The sequence below is a fragment of the Dermochelys coriacea genome, chromosome 1 (genome assembly GCF_009764565.3).
Source record: "Dermochelys coriacea isolate rDerCor1 chromosome 1, rDerCor1.pri.v4, whole genome shotgun sequence".
Lineage (NCBI taxonomy): Eukaryota > Metazoa > Chordata > Testudines > Dermochelyidae > Dermochelys > Dermochelys coriacea.
Window position 1 is genome coordinate 153,823,100 of NC_050068.2, and position 25,346 is coordinate 153,848,445.

General features: G+C 41.2%; 1 protein-coding gene across 18 annotated transcripts in view; it reads right to left on the bottom strand.

Moving 5' to 3' along the window:
• The window catches only part of CASK (calcium/calmodulin dependent serine protein kinase), a 407,176-nt gene that overhangs the window by 32,806 nt on the left and 349,024 nt on the right, over positions 1-25,346 (bottom strand). For all 18 annotated transcript variants that reach the window (XM_038393382.2, XM_038393424.2, XM_038393399.2 and 15 more), the window contains 4 exons: positions 23,928-24,116; positions 22,484-22,562; positions 16,940-17,025; positions 9,298-9,366 (listed from right to left, as the gene is read on the bottom strand). In XM_038393382.2, the coding sequence (XP_038249310.1) occupies positions 9,298-9,366; positions 16,940-17,025; positions 22,484-22,562; positions 23,928-24,116 (423 nt within the window). The remainder of the gene's footprint in view (positions 1-9,297; positions 9,367-16,939; positions 17,026-22,483; positions 22,563-23,927; positions 24,117-25,346) is intronic.

Consider the following 25,346-nt stretch of genomic DNA (forward strand, 5'->3'; position numbering starts at 1 on the left):
ACCTGAGGATATTCTGAGATCTGTCTCAGTGTAATGCTCCACTGACCAGCTTTTACTTATGAGGAGCTTCAGAGGACTGTGTCTTGTCCTGACTTTCCAGTAGCATTAGGCAGTCAACGTTTTGTGGGCTACGTGGGATTCCATGAAATCTATATAGTGCCCCTTGAACAGCTGAATGGTTGGAAACTATCACAAATCCAAGCAAAATTTTAAAAAGAATGCCTTGAGTAAGTTTGGTACCCCTTTGAAAAGTGCCCCCGCTTCCCAACATTGGGAACCAAGAATCACTCAGAGGTCATACCCTATGACTGGAGAATTGGTAATATAGTTTCTATTTTTAAAAAAGGGAAAAAAAGTTATCTGGAAAACTACAGACCTATTAGTTTGAACTCAGTTATATGCAAGGTCTTGGAACAAATTTTGAAAGAGAAATTAGTTAAGGACATAGAAATAAACAGGTAATTGGGATAAAATCCAACATTGTTTTTATAAAAGGTAGACTGTGCCAGATCAACCTGATCTCTTTGAGAAGGATACTGATTTATTAACCGGGATTTCAGTAAGGCATTTGATTCAGTTCTACATGAGAAATTATTAGTTAAATGGGAGAATTTAGGGATTAATATGAGAATTTAAAGTTAGATAAGGAACTGGTTTATGGGGAGCCTGCAATGGGTCATACTGAAAACTGAACTGTCAGGCTGGAGGGAGGGTACTAGTGGAGTTCCTCAGGGATCTGTCTTGGGACCAAAGTTATTTAACATTTTTATTACTGACTTTAGCACATTTTATTACTGGGAGTGTGCTAATAAAATTTGCAGATGCCACGAAGTTAGGAGGAATTGCCAATATGGAGGAAAACCGGAATATCATACAAGATCTGGATGATCTTGAAAACTGGAATGAAACTTAATAGAGCAAAGTGCAAAGTCACACACTTAGGGACTAAAAGAATTTTTGCTATAAACTGAGGACTTATCAGTTGGAAGTGACAGAAGATGAGAAAGACGTGGGTATACTGGTTGATCACATGATGATTATGAGCTACTGTGAAAAAGGCTAATTCAATCCTAGGATGGATGCATCAGGTCAGGCATTTCCAGTAGAGACGGGGAAGTGTTAGTACCGTTATACAAGGCACTGGTGAGACCTCATCTGGAATACTGTGTGCAATTCTGGTTTCTCATGTTTAAGAAAGATGAATTCAAACTGGAACAGTTGCCGAGAAGGGCTACTAGGACGATCAAAGGAATGGAAAACCTACCTTATGACAGCAGACTCAAAGAGGTTGGCTTGTTTAGCCTAACCAAAAGAAGGCTGAGGGAAAATATGATTGCTCTCTATAAATACATCAGAGGGATAAATACCAGGGAGGGAGAGGAGTTATACAGATTACACGCCAATGTGGACAACAACAACAACTGGCTATAAAACTGGCCATCAACAAGTTTAGGCTTGAAATTAGATGAAGATTTCTAACCTTCAGAGGAGTGAAGTTCTGGAACAGCCTCTCTAGGGGAGCAGTGGAGGCAAAAAAACCTAACTGGCTTCAGCTGGTAAGTTTACGGAGGGGATGGCATGATGAGACAGCCTACAAGGGCATGTCGCTGACCTACGACTGCTAGCAGCAAATATCTCCAACGACTGGTGATGGGATGCTAGATGGAGATGGCTCTGAGATACTATAGAGAATTCCTTCCCAAGTGTTTGACTGTTGGGTGTTGCAGAAAGGCTCGGGATTTATCTGGCTGCCATATTTGGGGTCAGGAAGAAATTTCCCCACAATCAGATTGGCAGAGATCCTTGGGGTTTTTTGCCTTCCTCTGCTGTCTGGGGCATGGGTCACTTGCAGATTTAAACTGGTGTAAATGGTAAAGTCTCTGCAACTTAAATCATGATTTGAGGACTCAGTAATTAAGAGTCTATTACAGGAGCGGGGGGAGGAGGTTCTGTAGCCTGCAAAGTGCAGGAGGTCAGGCTAGATGATCATATAGTCCCTTCTGGTCTGAAAGTCTATGAGTCTAAGAAAAAGCTAAAAGGAATGGTGGAAACTATGAACTTAGGGCTATCTTGATTTGCCCAACTAGAAGAGGCACTCATCCAATTTTAATGTCTAGGAAGTTTCTTCTAAAAGAAAAGACTCCAAGCTAGGACAGCAAAATTGTGCATTTCATACAGCCTATTGGAAAATAGCAGATACAATTGACCTCTTCTTAGAATACCAGGACTGCTCAGAACTAGAAAAATTCAGATTCTATCTGGAAAACAGCTCAAGGGGAGAATTATATCTTGTATAAAGTGTCCAAGAATGTCAATCCTCTTGGGGGAGAGGAGGCAAACCCAGGATGGAGCAGGTGTTCCAAGAAGGCAAGAATTAATACAAGTTTGGACTGGATGCTTTCAACAGCCTAGATTAAGGCAGTACTACCTAAACCCCAGGACTTCCCAAACTTTTCCTGCTTAGGCCACCTAAACAAACACTACGTTAAGGAGAGAAAGAAGTGAAGTGACACTTCTATGTCACCCCTAAGCCAAGCAAGAACAAACAAAAGGGCACACTGCTCCTGGATTTTGATGGACTCTTCAGCTCTACCACCATATCTTCATCATTAACTGAGACAATCCCCACCACTTCCAAGTGTTGGCGGAGGTAAGGTGTTGGTTAGTGACTTGAAGCGAAGTGACCCTTCGGCACTCACTATTGGTGCTATTTGATTAATCCCTTTTCAAACCAGATCCCAGCAACAGCAGCCAGGTTATGGTTCTATTTTCACATCTGATAAGACTAAACCCCACAATGTATGTCGAGATGAGTGTCAGAATCTACAAACATATTTCAATTCCAATCTGGTGCAAGGTGTCCTGTTTTCATGGATAAACCTAGAAAGATTTTTCTGTAATTTTACAGGAAGGATTCTGGGAAGGCCTAGAGTTGCATACATTACAAATGGCCCCAAAAATGACACATTCCAGGGGGAAGAAATGCTTCCTATTAAGTGTTTCCGAGTCCACTAAAAATTACCACTCAATTCAGTTTTTTTAATGATTGCCTGTGTCTCACATAGACAGTTTCAAAGACTTAGAAGTTGTTCTTTTCAGAGAAGAGTCACTTGCAAATATGTACCTCTGTCAGCATTCTCTTGCACCCTAGACAAAGTCATTCCTCAGGTTCTTGTATAAATGGAAACAGAGTATTTGACCAGTATATCACTACAAATGTATAGTTCAGAATAGTAGTCTAGTCTAGGTGGCAAGTACAAGAAGTCTGACTAATAATTCTTTTCTCAATCCTTGTCTAGGTTGTTGCACTTCTAAAATTCATTTTTGTTGGTTGATTTTTCAGGAGAAAACAAGAGATATCTTTACTGAGGGAAGATTTATGTAACAAAGTGAGTCTTGCATTGTGTTCTGAAAAGGGTGAGACTCAAACTCATTCTGATCTTCTGTGTTAAAAGTTCCGCAACACAAGTACTTCTACCAAAAATGTTTTAATCAGCTGTCAGTCACTGTCCTTCCTTGTGAATGTGCGAGTGAAAGATCCCATTGAGAGGCTTAACAATTTGGACCAGGAACTTGAAGTAGATAAAGAATTAGACAGGGAGCCAAGACAGAACATGGAATGCCACTATGATATGCTCTATTCATGTCTTATTTTGGATGGGATACTATATACTGTATCAGCTAAAACTTCTGCATGGTATTCACAATCAAGCATTGGTAGAGTGTGTTGCAGTGATCACTGTGGCTAGAGTCTGTGTCTAAGAGGAAGGGTGCAATTTCTTGGCTAGCCAAAGGAGGAAAAAAGACATTTCTGGACATTGCACTACGTGAGTATCAGTAGGATTCAGACTGCGTACCACTTTGATAACTGGATGGCAGATACCCTAAATAGATGAATAATCAATAGTTTACACAACAGTAATTATAGGAACAGTATATTGTCAGCGAAATCTAAGCCAGGAAATAAAAATTCCATTTTAGAAATTAAGTCTCTAATCCTCAAATACATGCCCAGCGAGATGGCAGACTGCCAGCCTACTGTTACTCTTGAAACCAATGTCTTTGCACTGGCTTCTATTTTCCCTGGAGTAATTAGAAGTAGGGAATTTGGCATGCTAGTCAGAGCTGCCTTTCTAGCTAATCCAGTAACGCTAAATACAATTTCTCTGTCTTTGATTTTTCTACAGTGTCTATTACCATAGTGAAAGCATGGAAATGTCCCAATATATCCTTCTGGGATATTAATGTCTCACTACATAGTTTAGCCTTAATTGGTAACTCTTCTTGTAGGCATCAGGGATTTGGCTTGTCTTTTAGTCCTGTTTTTGTCCTTCTAGAGCATCTCAACTAGTTCTTCCAAAAATTAATGAACCCTGGGTGAAGAAAAATCTGAAGGAATAGGATAGCCTTCTGCCCAAGTGAAATAAAATCCAGATTCCAAACCTACTTCGCTTTACCTTATCATGGATGAGCAAGATTCAGGAGCCTATGTCCCGCATGCCTTGAGAAATGCATGAAGAAATCTGCTACAAGATGGCGAAGCATATGCACTGTGTGACAGCCAGAGATCTGAACAAGCTTGGAATAAATCTCAGGTTGAGATTTTCAAAGTGGACCCACTGAAACTAACAAATTTTGTAGCTAAATCCCCTACCTGCCTTTGAAAATCTCAACCAAATATAACAACAGCCTGGATTAAATCTCATTATGAGTAACCACTGATTCAGAAGTGATTAACTATGGAGACTCTACACAATAAGAGGGTCAAACTTCATTTACAGCCGACACGAAGGGATATGATATGTCTACAATTACTGATGGCTTAATGTTCAGGTAACAAGCACTCCATTAAACATTACTAAGGAGCCACATATTAGGACAGATATAACTGGACAGCTGCAAGTCTCAGGTACTCAAAAGTGGTACTTATCAAATGTAGAAAAATAATATGCCTTTATATCTAAAGGAATACTAGCATATTATGTTTGATTTTAAGAACAATTAATTCTGTTTATTTGAGGGTAATTCACGTGTGGAGAAAAATCTGACTCATATGATCAACGGTTTAGAGTTTTAAAAAATTTTAGCGGCACCAATTTTGTATTCCTCTAGATGTAAAGCTAGACTACAGCACTATGATGACTTTAATTGTCCATGCCTTGGAGGAGGAAGAACAATAAATCTTAGAAACCGCCACAAAAATTACTAAAATAGCTTTTCTGTAGATTATGTTACTATTTTAAGACCAGATTGTGACTGAACGGACCCCTGTATTCATACCCTATACACCACTGTAATAATATTGAAATAGAATAGGCCTTGTGAGGTATTATTTGAAAATGAATAGCTTGCTGGTCAATGATATCATGGTGAAATGTATGTAATAACATTATATGTAAAGCGATGAACATAAATGGAGGTTACTTGCTGTAATTGGAGGTGCTTTGAGATATGTGGTCCCTATCTATTTTCCACATGTGGGTACACATGGTTGCCATGTGCCAGAGTTCAGAAATTCTTTCAAGCAGTGTCCGTTGGCATGCACATGTGCAGTATCTTCTTGCATGCTTCTGTCCAAGGGTATAAGGGGCAATGAAGGTTGACCCCTCTCTAGTTCCCCCCTCTTACTGTAATGTAGTAGGGTCTGAAGAAGAGGTGAAGGAAGGTGGGTAGTAGAAAACAGATAGGGGACCACGCATCTCGAACAACCTCCAGCTACAGTAAGGAATCTCCAGTTCTTCTTCATGTGGGTGACTTACAAGCAGTATTCAGCCTGGAGGAGGGTGTGAGGAAGTTGACAGCAGCAATACTTGCAATACTGCTGTTCCCATTGTTGCATCCACAGCTGCCACTTGACTCAGGGTGTAGTGTGCCATAAACGTGTGGACAGAGCACCAAGTTGCTGTTTTGAAAACGTCCTGCAGCGGGACATCTGATAAGGATGCCATGAAGGCTGCCTGTGCTTGCGTGGAGTGGGGTATAACACCCCCGTGGGGGGGGGGGAAGCTTTGCTATTTTGTATCATTCTAATATGCATCCGAAGACCAACAAAGAGATTCTCTGTGAGGATACGGCTTGTTCACATGACCTTTCTGCTATGGAGACAAAAAGCCTTGGAGATTTCCTAATGGCTTTGGTTCTTTGAAGCTAGAATGGCAGGGCACATCTGATGGTGAGGGAGTGCAGCCTCTTGCCTTCAGGAGAAGCGTAAGGCTTCAGAAAAAAATACAGGCAAATAGACTGCTTGATTGATATAGAATTCAGAGATAACCAAAGGGAGACCTCCTCCTGGTGGAATACTGTGTAAGGCGGGGCTGCCATCACGGCTGCTAGCTCACTGACCCTTCTGGCTGAAGTGATGGCTACTAAGAACGCCATTTTCATGGAGAGGTGTGTCATGGCACATGTCATGGTAGGTTTGAAGGGCGGGCCTGTGACCATTGACAGGACAAGTTTAAGATCCCATTGAGGCACAGGTTTGATGATTGGCGGGAAGGCCCTGATAAATTGCATCATGGCCAGATGCATGAGGACAAAATGTCCCTCCACTGGAGGAAGGAATGTGCTAAACGCTGCTAAGAGTACCTGCAGCCAGCTAAGAGCTAGACTTGACTTCTTTAAGGCAAGGAGGTAGTCAAGGATAACTGGAATGCCCACTGTGTCAAGGGAATGTTGGTGGTATTGTGCCCAGGCCAAAGAGTGGCACCATTTAGCCTTGTAGCAGGCTCTAGGAAAGACTACTTTGATTAAGGATTTCTGGGACAGGGCAGAGCAGGAGCATTCTATCTCCGATGCCTATCCAAATACCAGGCCGTGAGGTGGAGTGAGCCCACAATTGGGTGCTTGAATGTCCCACCGTCTCAGGTTAGGAGATCCAGAAATGGGTGGATCCTGATGGGTGGGCACATGGACATTGTTAGGAAGTCTGTGAACCAGAACTGCCTGAGCCAGTAGAGTGCTAGGAAGATGATGGTGACTCTGTTGCAGAGTACCTTCCGTGTAACCTGAGGTATGAGGGGAATAGGGGCAACGATATAGCTGAGACAGTCTGTCCAGGAGAGGAGGAGAGCATCACCCTGGGAGTCTCTGCATATGGCTCCCCTGGAACAATACATGGGAAGCTTTCCCTCTGACTGTGACGTGACGAGCTCCTATCGGGGAGTACCCACTTTGCGAAGATGTTGGTTAGAACTGTGTCATGTACTTCCCTTTGCAGTCTGTACAGAAGCTCCAGCTCAGTCTGCCTGCCAGGGAATTCTGAACGCCTGGGAGGTATGTGGCACGTATGGCAATCTGATTCCTGATCCACCAGTTCCACTGCCCAAATGTCTCAAGGAAGAGAGGACAAGATCTCGCTCCTCTCTGTTTGGTATGTAGACCAATGTGGTGATATTATCTGATAGTATCTGTACATGAAGTGAGCATATGAGGTGGAGGAAGCCCTTGCAGACTAGGCAGATTTCTCTGAGCTCCAGAAGGTTTATATGGAGCCAGGCCTCCGGTGGGGTCCATGTACTCTGGGCTGTATGGTAGTCTAAATGAGCACCCCATCCTGTGAGGAAGGCATCCATCAAGATGGTAGCCATTGTGGGAGGGCTGAAGGGAGTCCACACCCTGACTTTGTTTGGGTTGGACCACCAAGCAAGGGAGCTGAGAACTGCAGAGGGAACAATGATTCTGTGGTCAGGAGGAGCCAGGCTTGTAGGCACCACAAAGTGGAGTCTGGTGAAGTGTGTCATATAGATACTTGCAGCCATATGGTCTAACAGCAAGAGGCACTAATGCACTGTAGTTTGAGGCTTGTGGATAATGCAAGAGAACAGGTGCTCATAGTGTAAAAGCTGTCTTCAGGGAGGAAAGCTCGTGCTGAGATGGAATCCAGCTGTGCCCCATCAAATGTATTGTCTTTGTGGGTAACAAAACAGACTAGTCTTCGTTTACACACACACACACACACACACACACACACACACACACACACACACACCCCCAAGGTTGCAAGGAGATGCTGAAGCGATTGTATTGCTGAGACAACTTCTTGGTGAGACCTTCCTACCAGGAACCAGTCGACCAGGTATGGGAGCACCATAAACCCCTGGCATCTATCTGGGCTGCTACTGCTGTGAATACTTTTGTAAACACCCTGGGTGCCATCACAAGCCGAAAGGGAAGGACACAGAACTGGTAGTGCTCCTGTCCAACCACAAACCACAAGAACTGCCTTTATGATGCATGAATATCCACATGGAAATACGAGTCCTTCATGTTGAGGGCCGTGAACCACACTCCATTCTGCAGGGAGGAGATTACAGATGCCAGTGAAATCGTCCTGAATTTCAATTTTCTGATAAAGACGTTGAGCTACTGAAGGTCCAGGATGAATCTCCACCCTCCCTGCCCTTTTTGGGGATTAGGAAGTATGGGGAATAGAACCCACTCCCTTGGTACTGAGGTGGAATGCTCTCTATTGCACCCTGGTGTAATACCGAGTCTGCCTCCTGTTGAAGAACCAAGCATGCACCATGGAGAGAATAGCATTGCTTACACAGTGCTTATGCCAATCTGTAAGCCCAAATAGGAAGAATATCCTTCCCTAATAGCCATTTTCACTGTTTTAATTCCTTTCAGGTACACATGGAAAATAGCTGCGTGTGCAAGGAAGAGTTATATAAACTTGCAAAACCATAGCATCACTTTGCTAATTCAAAGAGTACTGAATTACAAACCTGTTTTTCTTGAATAATGATACATTACCAATTCTGCATAGAAACATAATATTTAGCCACATGTTACTGTTACAGACATTTAATTAACACAAATTTACCTGAACAGATTTATACAGAAACAGGATCTTCAATTAACCCTTAACAGCCCAAATCAATCAATCCATACATTTCTCATATTAAACAGAGCAGAAATATTTATTCAAGCTCCTTAACTTAGGAACTCAAATGGACTTCCTGGAGAAAGTATTTTAAATCAATGAAATTTAGAACAGGGGACTCCATACTTCCATGTTAACTGAAGAGACACTTGAGAGATTTCCCTTTTTTTTTTTTTTTTTTTTAACATCATGGGCTGTAAAGGGTTAGTTAAGGTGCTGATGAGATGAATATGAGGCTGGGCTGAGTAGGTGGGTGGGACCTACTCCTGTTCCGTTATCTTTGTTGTAAAATTGGTGTGCGTGATCTAACAGCACAGGCAGAAAATTTCCCAGAAAGCAATAACATTCAGCCATCAGCAGGCAGTTAGTTACAGGACTGACAAAGGATGGGAATGGTTCATTAAACTTATTACCTCACAGGATGAAGACTGAGTGCGATAACTTGGCACAATCTTGAACGTGATGCTCCCCCGCATTTCCCTCTGGAGAAAGAAAATTCTTTCTTTAAAAAAACAAGACGTTGCAGATAAAACACAAGAAACCACTCTAATATCTGTAAGGAAACAGCACAACCTTTCTGAGAGCAGCAGCAGTTCTTCCGAAAATAAACATTCAGAAATAAACTGGAAAGCTTTTATAACATGTGGTTTCACTTAGAACCAAACACATTCAGATGGTCTCTTATTAACATAAAACCAAACATACCATTAGTATGTTACCATTAGTGAATTAGCATGACAAGTCTTCAGAAGTCTAGAGATTATAGCTGTATTTTTAAATGAGAATTGAGTACACATCAGTAAGTTTTTTTTCATTTCCATTCCCCTCATCTATTTTTTGTGATTTACATTGTGCCTTTGTTGTAGAAGAAAATTAATTTTTCTTCCCATTCAAATTACATGTTATATACGGGAGAGGTTACTTATCTTTCAATAACTTGAGCTGTTCAAGATGTTTTGTCCCTATGGGTGCTCCATTGTAGGTGGAATGTATGCCTGTAAGCTCTTGTCCAGAGATTTGAATTACCAGTGTCCAAAGGTCTGCATCTGCTCATTACATGGCCACAGCAGCTCCAGTCTAGGGGAACCATGAAGGGTCCAGACAGAAGGCTAGTGCCCTCCGAATGTCTAAGGTGAGAAGGCTTGCCTCTTCTCTCCAGGAGTGTGGTTTGGGGAAGAATACGGGCAGATGAATATCCTGATTGATATGGAAGTCTGACAAAACTTTAGGGTTAAACAGAGGATGAGGGTGTGGCCATGACTCTGTCACTGCAGAAGATAGCATAAGGTGGGTCAGCCGAAAGCGCTCCAACTTCTTCCACGTTTCTAGCCAAGGTGATGGGTACCAGGAAGGGGGTCTTAAAGGAACAAACGTGCCCAGAGCTTCGAGTACAAAGTTCCTTAAGACACTGAGGACAAAGTTACGGTCCCACGGAGGTGTGGGGTTCCAGATACATGGGAACAATTAGCTAAACCCTTGAGGAATGTAGCTGAGGGGCCCTGGATAGGTGAATTAAAGGCCATAATAGCTGCTAGGTGTTACCTTGACAAAACTCATAGATAGTTCTTGTTTTTTTAATTCAAACAAATAATCAAGGATCCTTGCAGGAAGAGCTTCAGAAACAGATATAGAGTGACAGGAACACCAGAAAAGGAAATGTTTCCACTTCTGCAAGTAAGTTTTATGAGTGGAGGATTTCCTACTATTCAGGAATATAGATTGTATCTCTGCTGAACAGTCTGACTCTAAAACGAAGAAACACAGAGCAGCCAGGCCATAAGGTTCAGGGACAGAAGGCTGGTGGTGTCTCATGGTGCCAGAGTTCTGCCTCAGGTGGTCTGATCTGAGAGGGAGGCATCAGGGTCTCTCTATTGAAAGGTGATGTAGATCTGAATACCTCACTTGTCTGGAGCAAAAAGACACCATCAAGATGATTCTCGCCTGCTGCTGTTGTAGTGTGATCAATGTCTTGAGAATTAACAGCACTGGAGGTAAGAACAGAGGAGAGAGCGAGGCCCTGGGACTAGTAGGGCCCCTGTGAAGGATTGTGGGTCTTGAACATGGGCCCATGGGTCCCCAAACAATTCATAGACCATGACAGTCATCTGACAGCTCTGCAGAACGAGCATGGGAGGGGTTTAGCAGAACTCTGGCCCACCATAGGCTCTGCTTAGGAAGCTACTCATTGGAAGAGAAATCTGGCCCAGATGCATTATTTAAGCCATAATAATATAGAGGAAGTTGTCTGAGCAACTGAGTGAACTCCTGACCTGCTGTTGTTCTGAACTTTGACTCTTGCTTGACCCTGGCATTGTTCTTTGATTTTGGTTTGATCTTTGATATTGACGACTCTTGACCCTGGCACTGTTCCCTGGTTCCTTACTCCAGCTTGACCCTTGGCATGGCTGTCTGATTCTGATTCCAGTCCTGACCCTTGGGGTGACTCATGACACTGATTCTGGCTCAACCTTTGGTGTGACTCCTGACCCTGACTTAAGCCCTGACCTTGGCATGATTCTGATTCTGGCTTTGGTTCCTGGCTTCTGACCCCAGCTCTGACCATTAGGCTTGACCACCCCTGTCCTGGTCTCTACAGCATCTACCGAAGAGTCGCAGTTGAGTCTCCCCTTGGAGAAAAAGAGTTGACATTTTGTATTGGTCAGGGTTGCAAAGAGATCTGCTAAGGGAAGGCCCCATATTTTCCAGATGTTCTGAAAGATCACACTATTGAGCTCCCATTTGTGGTCCTGATGGAAATTTCTACTTAGAGCCTTTGGTACCACGTTCTTGAGGCCTGGTTGGAAAATCACAGAGATCTGCGCGTGAAGGCAATGCACCAGTTCCACAATTTTAGGGATTCTGTGCATAAAGACTGGGATCTTGTCAATTTATATAGGACATTGCAGCTCTGTTATCTACCATTACTCTGACATGATGACCCTAAATGTGTGGAGAAAGACCTCACAGGCATAAACTGTCCTTCTCTCTAAAGCAACATTGCCTGTGGACACCATTTGCCTTGTTTGTGGAAACTTGTAAGTTAGCTCCCCAGCCTAGAAGGGAGATATCCATTGTGATGATTCATGCTGGTAGCAGCCATGAGAATGGGGTTCCCACACAGACCTTCATCTGAGGTCTTTTCAACATCTGTGGTAGCCCAGCACCCGCGTGTGTGGGGAATATGGAAACACATTTGGTAAGGCTGTGTTTGTTTGGTGTGTATGAGGTTTTGAGCCAGGCCCAAAGACATTGAAGATGTAGTCCCGCGTGTAGTGTAGCGAATGACAGGGCTAACATATGAGCTAGGAGCTGAAGTCGGCTGGGGACTTAGCTGTAGGGTAGTGACCAGATGGAATATAATGGAGATAGGTAGATAGACCCTAGCAGTCTGAGAGTCCAGGAAATCTCCAATTAATTCTATTCTCTGGACAAGAGACAGTGTGGGTTTTTCTAGGTTGATACAAAGACCCAGGTACTGAAGCAAGGTTAGAGCCTTGTTGGTTGCCAATTGGACATCCAAAGTGGAACATCCCTAGAAAAACCAATCGTCTAAACAGGGAAAGGCTGAAATATTGTCTTAATGTAGGTGAGCTGCACTTACTGAGAGGACCTTTGTAAAAATCTGTGTGGGCTGTGGAAAGTGAAAGGGAAGGACATGGTATTGATAATGTTCTAAGTCAATGATGAAGTGCAGAAAATGTCTGTGGAAAGGGTGCATTACAATGTGAAAATGTGCGTCTTGAAGGTTGAGGGCAGTAAACTAAACCTGTTGACTCAAAGAAGGATTATGATAACCATAGTCACCATCCAGAAGTGTTGTGCAAGAATATGGGTGTTCAGGCTCCTGAGGTCAAGGATCGGCTTCCAATGCTATTTCTTTTGGGAACCAGAAAATATTTGGACTAGGATCCTCCTCCCACAAATTCTGGGGGGAGTGACTCTATTGTTCTCATACTGAGGAGGAACTGGGCCTCCTGTTTTAAGAGATCCTCATGAGAAGAGTTGCTGAAGAGAGAGGAGGAAGGGGTAGAATATCCCATAGCCATTACTTCTAAAATCAATTTGTCTGTGGTGATAAGTTCTCAATTAGGTAGAAACTGTGATAGGCTGTCTCCAAAGGGAGGTGGAGTGGAGGACAGGCTTGCACAGTGGCTTCAGGGAAGGGCACAGTTCATGTCCCTTGACCAGGTTGCCATAATGGTCATTTGGAGGGAGGTCCAGGTAGGGAGATCGTTGCCCTTTCTTGTGAGGCCCAGGCCTCCTTCTAGGAGATTCAGTAGGTCGGGAACAAGCCTGGTACTGTTGATGTTGGAATAGCTGTGATCGTTGTGCAGTCTGATTTGCTGAAACATCTCTTTGTTCCAGGTACATAGATCCAGAGACACCTCTGGGTTGCTCTTGCATCCTTGGGAGAATACGAGGCGTTAGTATTGTTGCTGAACAGCTTCAGCCCTTTGAAACGGAGGTCTTCCACCGTATTCTGTACCTTCCTGGACAGACCGGATGATTGAAGCCAGAATCCTCATCACATAACAGCTAAAGATGGTTAAACTGTTGTAGCTTATAAAGAGGTCTTGGCTATCAGTTGTCCTTCAGAAGTGAGGGCCTAGAATTGCTCCCTCTTGTCCTGTCGCAAATTGTTAATAAAATTAGTGAATTTGGCATAGGCTAGTAAAGTCATATTTGCCATCATGGCTTGATAATTTGCTTCTTGGAACTGAAGAGCAGCAGAAGAATAACTCTTCCTACCAAAGAGGCCTCTGTCAGAAGATGTGGATCTTGATCTACTCTGGCATTTTCTCTCATTAACTGCATCCACCACCAGGGAGCTGGGGTGGGAGAAGATATATTCCAGCCCCTTGGCTGGTATACAATTTTTTTTTGGTCCATCCACTTACATGTAGGTGCGAAAGTGGCAGGTATGTGCCACAAATTACGGGCTGGAGATAAAAGTGCCTCATTAACGGGCAGTGCTATTGTGTTCTGTGGGGTGGTGTGAAGAATAACACCAGAGTGCTGGAACTCTTGCACTTCTTCTGTCGAGATCTAGAGAGATCCTGTACATCTCTTCATTAGGTCCTGAAATGACCTAATATTATCCACATACAAGGGAGGTTATTGGCACCACTGCCTTCTCCGGGGCAGAGGAGGATTTATGAGAAGAAGAAATCTTCTCCTCTGGAGGTGGCTGTAGATCCTCCTCCTGATCCTCCTTCCATACCAGAGAACCACGGAGTATTGGTGACTGCAGCTGCAGTGCTGGTGGTTGTTGAGGCCTGTGGAACTTCCAGTCGTTATCTTGTGGGCAGGAACCCTATAGAATTGGTCCACATAGGCAGTCCAGGGATTCCAGTAGGCACACTGGGGTTGTGGGTACGGAAGGGTTATACGTGTTTGGAGGGTCTGAGGTATTGTCTAGTCTCTGGTGTGTCCTTGTCCAGGTACACCGCCCAAGGTGTCAAATAGTAAGCTGAGCAGCCCTGTACTGAGAATGCAAAGGAGGGGCTCTGGGCACTGGTGTTGGAGATGACATCAGAGGGTGAGGCATTACCACAGGTGCTCATGGACAGGTATCGGATGACCTGCTGAGAGCGGAGGAGAGAGCCTAGCTGGCATAGTAGTACTGGTATTAGTGGGGAACGTCTCTTGGTACCTGCAAGGGGGGGGACTCCAGTTCCTCTGATGCAGATAAGTCCTTTTGTGACAAGAACCCTGAAGGTGCCAGAGGGCTGTAGAAATGTGTAGATGGACCAGGGGTGGTACTGGGGCCCTCGTTGGAGATACAAAATGAGGCACCTATGAGGATGGTGCTGAAGCGGTTGTTGAGGTGACATCTCTATGCTCTGGGTGCATACTATTTGAAGATGGTGCTGGTGCCTTAGGTTTCCTCAAGTCTTTAGGCTTCTAGCAGTCTTGATGCCTAGATGGTGCTGGAATAATTGGCTCTCTATGGTGCTTACTAGCAGGCTTATCTTTTTGAGTTATCTGATTTTGATGATACCAAAGCCCAGGTGCTGGTGCCTGTAGGATCCTTGGAGGTACTCATCCTGGAACACGGTGTCAGGTTCAGTTCCAAGAGGTAATCTCTCTCTTTTCCTGGGAGTTCTGTTAGGAGAAGGAAGCTTTCTTTTCTTCGAGTCCTTTGTCTCTGAAGCAACCTCGGTCACTGCTGAAGTAATGGGGGAAGGGGCGGGGGGACTCTGACCCTGCAGGTCTTCAAGAGCGTTCCATAAGGAGAAGCTTCAATCTCATCTCCCTTTTAAATCCTGTGCACTTCAGTGGGATATGAGAGTCTCTGAGACACTGAATACAGCTAGAAAGCCCAGTGCTCTGGGGAAAGTACCTACTACAGGTCTGGAAGGCTATGAAATCCTGGGGCTTTCGTCATACTTCCAGAGTAAGGCTGGTGGAAAAGCCAAGGAACTGGTTCTGAACTGGGAAGAGGATGGTGTCTGGAACCTCTCTAAAATGTAATAAATTCGTGGAAAGAAGGGAAAAAAATAAACAAAATTTAAACTAAATATTAGAGAAAATAAAGAAAAGAAGAAAGCAAACAAATAAAAACTGGTAATATCTGCTAGGAAGCAGTGGTCATGCAGTTGCTCCGTTTCAAGTCGCAGCCAGTTGAGAAGGAACTGTAGTAGCAGCAGGTCCACTCCTTTCTATATGCCTTTGCTCTAAAGCACAAGGCTCTGTGACATGCAGGTATGGACTCATGGACACTTAATTCAAATTCCTGTCAAGAGGGCACATGGGTGCGTGCATCCTATGGTGAAGTACAGTAAGGCCTCACTTAAAGTCATCCCAGTTAATGTTGTTTCGTTGTTAGGTTGCTGATCAATTAGGGAACATGCTCGTTTAAAGTTGCGCAATGCTCCCTTATAAAGTCGTTTGGCAGCTGCCTGCTTTGTCCACTGCTTGCAGGAAGAGCAACCCGTTGGAGCTAGTTGGTGGGGGCTTGGAACCAGGGTGGGCCGGCAGCCCCCCATCAGCTCCCCGCCCCCCTAAATTCCCTGTTTGGCAGCCGCCCAGCAGGCTATCAGTTGCTGGCAGTTCAGCTGTCCCTCCCCCCACTGCCATGTGCTGCTCCTGCCCTCTGCCTTGCAGCTGCTCCCGGGAGCCTCCTGCTAGCTGTGCAGGGGATGGGGGGGGAAGAGGGGCTAATGTCAATCCCCTTTTCTTTACCTTGCCCAGTAATGAGACCAAAGGGTCACTTGATTAAATCAATGGGCAGGACAAATTAAAATATTATTTTATACTAATTAGCATCAAGCCTGTGAAGTTCACTATTGAAAAAGGTGTTGGGAGTCAAATACTGTGGTGGGATTTTAAAAAGTTTGGATAATTAACTACATCTGTAGCTATGAAGGCAAAGATAATAATAAAGATAATGAAATCTTATGCTTTACAGTATGCTTCTTACAACAGGGTTTTGAAATGATCATAAAAGTCACAAAAAAGAAGACTGTCCTTGTGCTTGGCACTGTACAGAGGTAGACATGATTCCTACTTCTGAAGAATTTATAATCTTAGCTGACAGGTAACATATATATGGTAGATACTGAGAGAGATGGAGACAATCTAATAAACACAATTTTGAAATATGCCTTTTTCTTTGTGTTATACTGGATTGTCTCCAATAAGTATGTATGGATCTATGCCAAGTGCCTTTCAGCCACTTGCCCCATGGCCTATTTATTCAAACACGTGGTGATTACTTGGAGGCATCACAAAAGAGGATTTGAAGGAGGAGAGGATAGTGGTCTGATGGATTAGTTCAGGGAGGGGGTTCCATGCACGAAGAGCACAGTGGAAGAAACTCTGGAGAAGTCTGTGGTTTGCTACAGAACTGCTTAATTGGTTAGATGATTTTCTGGGGGGAAGTTAGGATGGGGAAAGGGGTTGTGTTGGGGGATCAGGTAAGCTACCAAGAAAGGAAGGACAAAGCAGAACACTGTGATTTAGGGAGGCTTTGTTAAAAGAAAAAAGGATCAATTTTGTTGTTTATTTAAAAAATATTAAACAACCAATGTCAATAAACTTTTAGGGACTTACAAGCATTTTTTGTAGTTGTTCCACTGTTTGGTTTGCTACACTGATTCCATTTATTTCTCGGATTTCATCCCCTACATGGAGCGTACCTGCAGAATTAACAAAACAAATAGTTAATGTGTACTTTTATAATATAACTGTGAAATAATACCAAAACTCAAACAGAGATTGGCAGTACAAAGACATTAAAATAAAATGTAAAAATAAGGATTTAGTGTCTAGCTGAAACCCACAAAGCAGTGGAAGTCAGAGTGAACAATTCTACTCTAGAAACCGTGATTTTTTAATTGTTATTAAATATATCTTTTTCTTTCTTTACAGAGCATAACTGTACACAGTTTTTACCACACAAAGTCTCTTTAAAATCAATGGTACAAGTGTGCTGTCCATTCCAATGCAGCTTTGGATGCTAAGAAAAATGTGCATATTGTGAAAGATTTTACAGTAAAATAATGTGGTTGCTAGTGGTTGTTATGTAGCAAGGCCATCATTCTACATAGGTATTCCATTCATTATACATTTACTATATTACTTTTTGTTTTGTGAACTAACTAAATTCTTTTTCCAAGTATCCTTTTCCAAATACTTTACCAAACACAATTAGTTTTACTTGAAGAACCAACAGCTGCCAATCTATTTTCAAAATGAAGCCATTCTGGAAACGGACGCTAAATAAATAAATAAATAAATGCTAAATAAATCACCTAAACTATGAATGGTGTTTTTGCTGATTGCTAAATCTAAAATGACCATATTGATTGAAGAAAAAAAATACATTCATACTAATGATCTGAGTTTTAAATTTCAGCTTGATTTGAAATGGCAGAAATACTGAATTCCAAAACCATGTGCTTTATAACAGTAAGAGAACCTGACTTAACTAGAGGTGTCCTAACAGGCACTATCATGAACTACAATGCCTGAGTACCCTTTGGACTCTAGTCTGTGACACTGCTACACAGCCCTGTGGACCACTAAAGCTCCCAGAAGGCTACAGAACAGGATTTCTCAAACTTTTAATCTGTTCAGGAGCAAGTCCTCCATCCCACAGAAAATGTTTTAATCAATTCCACAGGAGCTTCCTATTGACAGCAAAAAGGGGTAGGGACTCCAGTGCAATTCCTCTGTCCTGCCTTGTGGAACATTAATCAGGATTCATCAGAGTTAGTAGATTACTGTATGTGAATGCAGAAGCTCTGTATTTGAATTTCAAATGAAAACAGCTCACAGCTGGCGTATTAATGACCTAACTCTCTAACAAAAAGTTATACAAGTTCAGCATTGGCAAACTTTCTCAGCCCTTCACACCTTCTACAAAAATACATTTGATTCCAAAATAATTAGAGCTCTGTACCATGCTGGAACTAAGCTCTGCATGCAGATACCTTCATTATGGCACAATAATGCACAATATCCCCTGGCATGCTATACTTTCTGCAACAGTGTAAAAACATTGTTGGGAAACATCCAAACACGAATTAAGATTGAATGAAAAATTGAAATAAATATCATGAATACGCTCCTCAGGCTAGTCATTTTGATAATACAGTTAAATACAATCCCTTCTTTTGAATGTTTTCCATTTATTTTACTCTGTGGCAGAAGCTAGTACTGACAATCCATAACTGGACGGTAGCAGTTGGTGTGTGTAGGAGGTGTGCAACTGAGCGGGGATTTACAGACTTCTGAACTTTTGTCTTGGTGGAGAGATGGGTTGGTTAGTAGCTGGGAGAAAGGGGTCAGACTTGGTCACTGGAGAGAGAGGAAGGTTTGAGGCTTTTATCATTTTGGGACAACCTCTCCTCATTTTTCTGTTGGGAGGTTATGTTCCTGGCATCTCCATGTGGTGCCTTCTCCCCAGCCTAATGACTCCCATACCATGGTTTACATCTGCTCAGGACACCCTGTCCTGCCCCTTGTTTATTATCTGTATTGTATTTATTCAGACTTTGGACTCTGGGCTCTTTTGGATAGGGGCTTTTCTGTATTTTGTATTTTCTATTTTACCAACTGTATTTTGTATTTTTCTGTGTCTGTGGCAATATATAAATAAATCTACGATAATAAAGAATAGGGTGCCCCTGGGCTGGCAATCTCCTTCCTCTGCCTTCACCTAACCCAAATTAGCACAGCATCAGCCAGTATGTGCTCTTGCTGTGTATAAAAGTCGGAGACACCCCTCACCCTGGTGGACAGAACAGGGAACAGTTTCCTCTGAGGAAGCAAATTCTGCAGCTGGAAGAGAGTTCTGCAGCTGGCAAAGCTGGAGGCAGTCCATGTACACTACAGTAGTCTCTTTTCACCATGTAATCATATTCATGCTGTTATAACACAGCATCATCTTTGCTCACAAAATGCTTTGTTAGTTGTTCTAGGGCATAGGTGTTTACAGATTCGTGGTTTAACTATTTGCGGGAGCTCCAAATTAAGTCATTTTCTTACAGATATGGATAGGCAACCTACAGTGTCATGTCTTCTGCAGGAAGTCTGTGTCCTGGGTCAGCAGTAGCATATTGGTGCCTAATCCCTATTTAAAATGAATACACCTGTTGACACAAATTTGCCAAAACAAAAACTTTAACAGCAGAAAACCTAGACATTTGGGTTTTGGATGCTTGAAGCTGCCAGGAAGTCTAGCTGTATTACAGCAGATGCAAGAAAAATGCATTAACACCATTTGGAGTGTAAACATATTCTCCGGATGAGAAGTATTCTATATTAAAGATGTATAAAAATATTTCTATATTCCACAAGTATTCTATATTAAAGTACTGATACAAACGGCAAAAGCTCAAACATAAATAAGCCACTGTGGAAGAATTTAAAATACAATGTGTGCACTTATCCCAAAAGTGTACAATTCTTAAAGATTGAAACTTGGGTGTTACCACCAGTTCACATGGAGCAAGGATGAAAGAGTCTTTGCACAGGTTGACCCTGCTTGGAAAACACTGATTATGTAGGACAAAGAAAAAGGTGAGAGCACAAAAATTAGCTCACCTGCCACATTGCCAACTCATGAAGAAGAGAAAACTGACACTGACATGCAGCCATTGAGAGCTACAGCAGGGAAATTAAGAGTGTTTTGAATATATAAATTATAGCATTTGGCTGAATACTGAATATATGGAATGATATCCAGCTGGAGCTAATAAGCCACACAGGGGACAGAACATTACATGATACAATCACATGCATTATATTTGATCACTGATTGCAGGAGACTATTAGAAATAAAAACTACTACCAATGTTTAGTCAGGCTCATAAAACAGAACAAGGAAGTTAGTTTTTTTGTTATTGTTATATTTGGTTAATAATCCACTATTGCTATAACGCATAATGAAATATCTCCACTTTGAGATTACATTTTCTTTTGATTAAAAGCAGTTCTATGGGAACTACAGAACCAAATACCTACATACAAATTGTTCCTGAGAGGACAAAAGACATTTTGGCAATTAAATTGTTTCTATAAAAAAAATACACCTTTTATTTTAGAACAACCTATTAGTAAGCACTTATATAATTATTTTTTTTGTTCAAAGCACAATAGACATTGCAAATCCCTTTAGAGGTGGGTAAACATTGTTTCTAATCTCTTTCATGTCTAGTAATCTTAAATTTCTTGTAATAGTAGGTAAGTTCAAATAGAAGTCCCATTATTAAACTGACAGTATCCCTTTAATCTTTTATGTCAAATCCAACTAGATTTCCAGCTGGTGCTGTCCCTTTAAGAGAATACACAAGTCTATACAAATTCATACAGCATTTCAAAAGATACTATTTTACCTTTTTATTCCCCTTGAATTTTTGGGATCTGAATCCAACACATTAATTATTTCAGTGATTAATTTATGATTAATTAAAATGCCTCACACTGAGAAAATGGAGTGTCAGGAAGTCTTGAGATCTAACTCCAGCTCTGCCACTTACTCATTTTGAGCAAGAAACTTCAGCTTCCAACCTCTGCTTCCCCATCTTTAAAATGGGGGTAATTATACTTTGCTATTTTTCCAGTTTGTTTACGTGGAGTATTTGACAGTCCTCTGTGTATTGTCAGTTTTCCTGTTTAGTTAGGAAGCCTTCTGTTCTTCCTCACATTAATAGAAGAAAAGAAACAATTTTTAAAAATAAGAAAATGTGATGGTAAACCCACAAAATTTGGTCAGGGGATTCAGGGGTTGGTGTAGCACGTGAAACTACTGGCAACTTACATTTTAGTTGCTAAACTGGACAACTCAAAGAAATTTTGAATAAATTAATAAAAAGTCAGCAGACTCCGGGAATATCAGATTAAAACACCAATAGACATTTAAGAAAAATGAATGAGTAATGAAAATGCTAAAGCATTTGTTGCATTTTGCCTAAACTTATATGCAGAAGACTCAAAAAAGTAGCAACATTTCAAGACTTCTAAATATACTCAGAAGCATTCCAAAGTTAAATAAAGCACAAACAGAAAAGCTTAAATACCTCCTAGAAGTTTCAAAAATTCTAGATGCTGTACAGTAATTTAAAAATAGCAAGGCACCATCCTCTGATGGGTATAGTGGAAAATTCTATAACAACTTAAAAAGGATCTATCCCCCTGATTTTGGAAGCACCTCTGGCTACTATACAAAGTAATAACCTATTTACTACATGGAGGATGATTACCATCTAAGTGATCCCAAAGGAAGTCAATGACAAAAAAGCAACCGTGACTCTTATATGCCAAATCTCCTTTTCTACTCATTTTAAAAAAGCTGACTAGATTCAAGCTGATGTGTCCCTTTAAGCAAATATACAAGTCACACAAATTCAAATCTGCCACTTTTAAGAAAAGTTTGAGCAGTGTTACAAAATGACAGTTTTCAAATTGCAAACTTCTCTAGAGACACAACTCATACCTGCAGTCTGCCAGAGTTAGTTCGCTACTGAATAGGTAACTCTCAGCTCAGCCATTAATTACTTTTGATATATATCTGGGCACACAGGATGGGAGTGGAACTGGCACAGGTCTAAAGGTTTGGCAATAGCTCAGAGCAGTGAAAGCCAAACACAAAGATACAAGCTGCATGGGTGAGAAAAGTTTTGGTTCCAGATTCACATTTAGGTACCTCAGCAGTCAAACTGCCAAGAATCTCAGAAGTTCTGTGACAATACATGGAGAAATGTGGAATTTCTGCTGAACAGAGACTTTTGATATATCAAGAAAAAATATTCTGCTTACTCTGAGAATTTTAGAAAAGAATGAGATAAATACGACTTTCCAAAATTACATACTCTTTAGAACTGACATTCTGTAGAAGCAATTTGAGATGACCTGCATCATTACCTATTAAAGCCAAAATTAAACACTCAGGGCCCTTTCCAGAAACTTGTTCCAGGTGAGCAGACCCTTGCACCTGAGTGGTGACCCCATAATGGGACTCGTTGCAGACACAGGGATCCACTGGTGTAGAACAGTACATTTTAGGATCAGGGTCTCACTTGTTACACAAAATGTATTTGATTATGGGAGTAATCCAATTTGAGAATAAAACCATTTACACCCCAAGATTACCTTGCCTGTGAATCATTCCTCCATGCATAATTCTTGCAACAATGCAATGGTTCAGCTCATTCATTTTTAAAGTGATTCCCTAGTAAAAGAAATTGTTAAATCATTAAGAAAAAATATTCAGCAACCTGCTTCAACTGCTAAGAATGGTCACTTCTGCTGCAAGCTTGAGATGAAGCTATGTTTTAGAGGGAAATCCTGGCCCTATTGAAATCAATGGGAGTTTTGCCATTGACTTCAAAGAGGCTAGAATTTCACCTTTAGTTTATGAATTTATACACTGTTGCTCTTATGAGATCAAGTAACCACCATAAAACTCATTAGGGAAACATTCCAGATGCTGATCATACACACAGTTTCCCCTTTTGCTATTTTTCAAACCCCATCAAAAATCAAAGCATACCATTTGTTTTCCAGAGATGTAATATTCTTTTTACAGGTCTTTCCTTTTACTATTTGAACTAACTTCCCATTTTAAAAAACTGATAAAATTTGGTTATAACACAGATGCATTTTTAGCTACCAGTAAAGACAATGATTCTTTATAAGATGAAGACACAGTCATTTAGTATGCTGGCTGTAGCATAAAAGAATTTTACATATTTTATAGGTTTTAGAGTAGCAGCTGTGTTAGTCCATATTCGCAAAAAGAAAAGGAGTACTTGTGGCACCTTAGAGACTAACAAATTTATTTGAGCATAAGCTTTTGTGAGCTACAGCTCACTTCATCGGATGCTCACGAAAGGTTATGCTCAAATAAATTTGTTAGTCTCTAAGGTGCAACAAGTACTCCTTTTCTTTTTACATATTTTATACTCTATTTATGATAATCAATAAAAATTTTACACAGTATAACAGTGTTTTGGAGAAGTGTATTCAAAATACATTCCTCCTTACAAAATTTTAACAGGGAATCTATTTTTGGACTTATGCAATTGGAGTGTCAAACTGTGCAACTCCACTAACATGGTTTTTTTTTATCATGTTTTTATAGTTCTTCAAGATTGTAACAGCTGTACAAACAATCCATAAGAATCATTAGTTTATTTAAATAAAATAATTTATTAAACTGCAAGCTATCCAGTACTATTTTAAATTTTAAGTCCAGGTCTACACATTGCTTCTGTGCTGGTATAACTATTTCAGTTAGAGGTGTGATTTGTTTTTATCAGACTACGTACCAGTACAGCCTCTAACATTTATGTAACTATACCGGTACAGCATATTCCCCTTTCCATATGGGAATAAGCTATACTGGTATAAGCACTTTAAAACTGGTATTATTGTGTCCACATTAGGTTGGTTGTACCACACTTCAACTGTACTCATACAGTTAAAGCAGTACAACTTTTGTGTATAAACGCTGTGGTTTGAAGCTACTAAAATAGACAGTTTGTCACCTCATCCTCTTTACAGAGTTAAGAGAACAGTACTGTTGCCTACATACCATTGGTTCATCTGTGTTCTTCTGGAACTGTACCAGTCGGACTCGTGTTACATTCTCCATATCCATGTCACCGTTGGCACTCTCTGGAGAATCTCCGTTTAAATATGGAGAGGTTGGAGGAGGTGTAACTCTCAAAGCTTCGTCACTGTAAACTTCATGTGCCACTACATCATGAGTTTGAAGTAAGGCCTACAGGTTACAGAAGTAGTCAGATTTCCATAATTTCTGGTGCTTTTTCTCATTCTTGACAGAAGGTTTAATATTTCCCCTAGAAGCTAAAGCATGCCCATGATATTACTTTCTTACATTTATATAGGGCCTTTTACCTCCAAGGATTCCTAAACACAGTATACATTTTATAAAACTATAGTATGTGTGTGTAAATTTGAGTGCTTAAATTAGGCTCTTCACTTATCTGCCTAAAGATAAATGACTTGATTTTTAGAAGTCCTCAGCACCCAAAAGTCTCACTGAAATCACTGGGAAGTGCAGGTGTTAAGCAAATTTCAAAATCAACCTACTTTTATTTGGGCTTCTAATTCCATGTGTGGGCTCCATGTGTCCTTACTTTAAGCACACAGGTCTGAAAAGCTTAGCCACACACATGTTCAGGTATCACTTCTTCCAACACTGAAATGAAAGTGAGTTTTGGGATGGAAATAGGCAACCTTTGATTACAAACAGTAACACAACAAGACCATTGGATAGAAAGGGAATATGACCAGTATATTCATTTGAAACGGCAAGAAAAATGGTATTTAGAATAATACTTCAAGATAGAATTTGGCCAGGACACTTGAGTTTAGCACCCTTTCTCTTGAGAAAAAAACAAAACTTGATGACTTCAAGTTTTCTCCATCTCTATTTTACATATATTCTGAGGACAACCTCTCCAATATCTGGCACAGTGTCCTCTAGCTGAGGAACTAGTTCTATATTAACTCAGAGGACAGGACACATGGCCTTACTCAATTGCCAACATAACTACTTTCATAAGCACCATGTTTTTTATTTATCTCCCACAGAGAACTGTTGCAGCACAATCCTGTTTAGTTTGAGACATCTAATAAAATCACAGCCTGAGACCATAAATTCTTAAAGTACTAATTAATCAGTTTTTCTCTACATTTCCTGATATATTGTACAGTATCACATGTAGTTGATTAAACTTATCAAAATGTACTTGATAAGCATATCAATTACCCTTCTAGTTACTTATAGATGCAGCATCAAAGACAGTTAGCATATCTAACTGTGAAAAGTGTTATACATTACCAGGAGTTATAATCTAGATAAAATCTAAACATTTCTCAAGTACTTGAAAAAACATTCGGTATCAGGTTTATACTCTGCATGACATCCCTCTTCTTCCTCGGGGACGTCTCAGGGCCTTGATGAGTTTCTCTATTTCACGTTTGC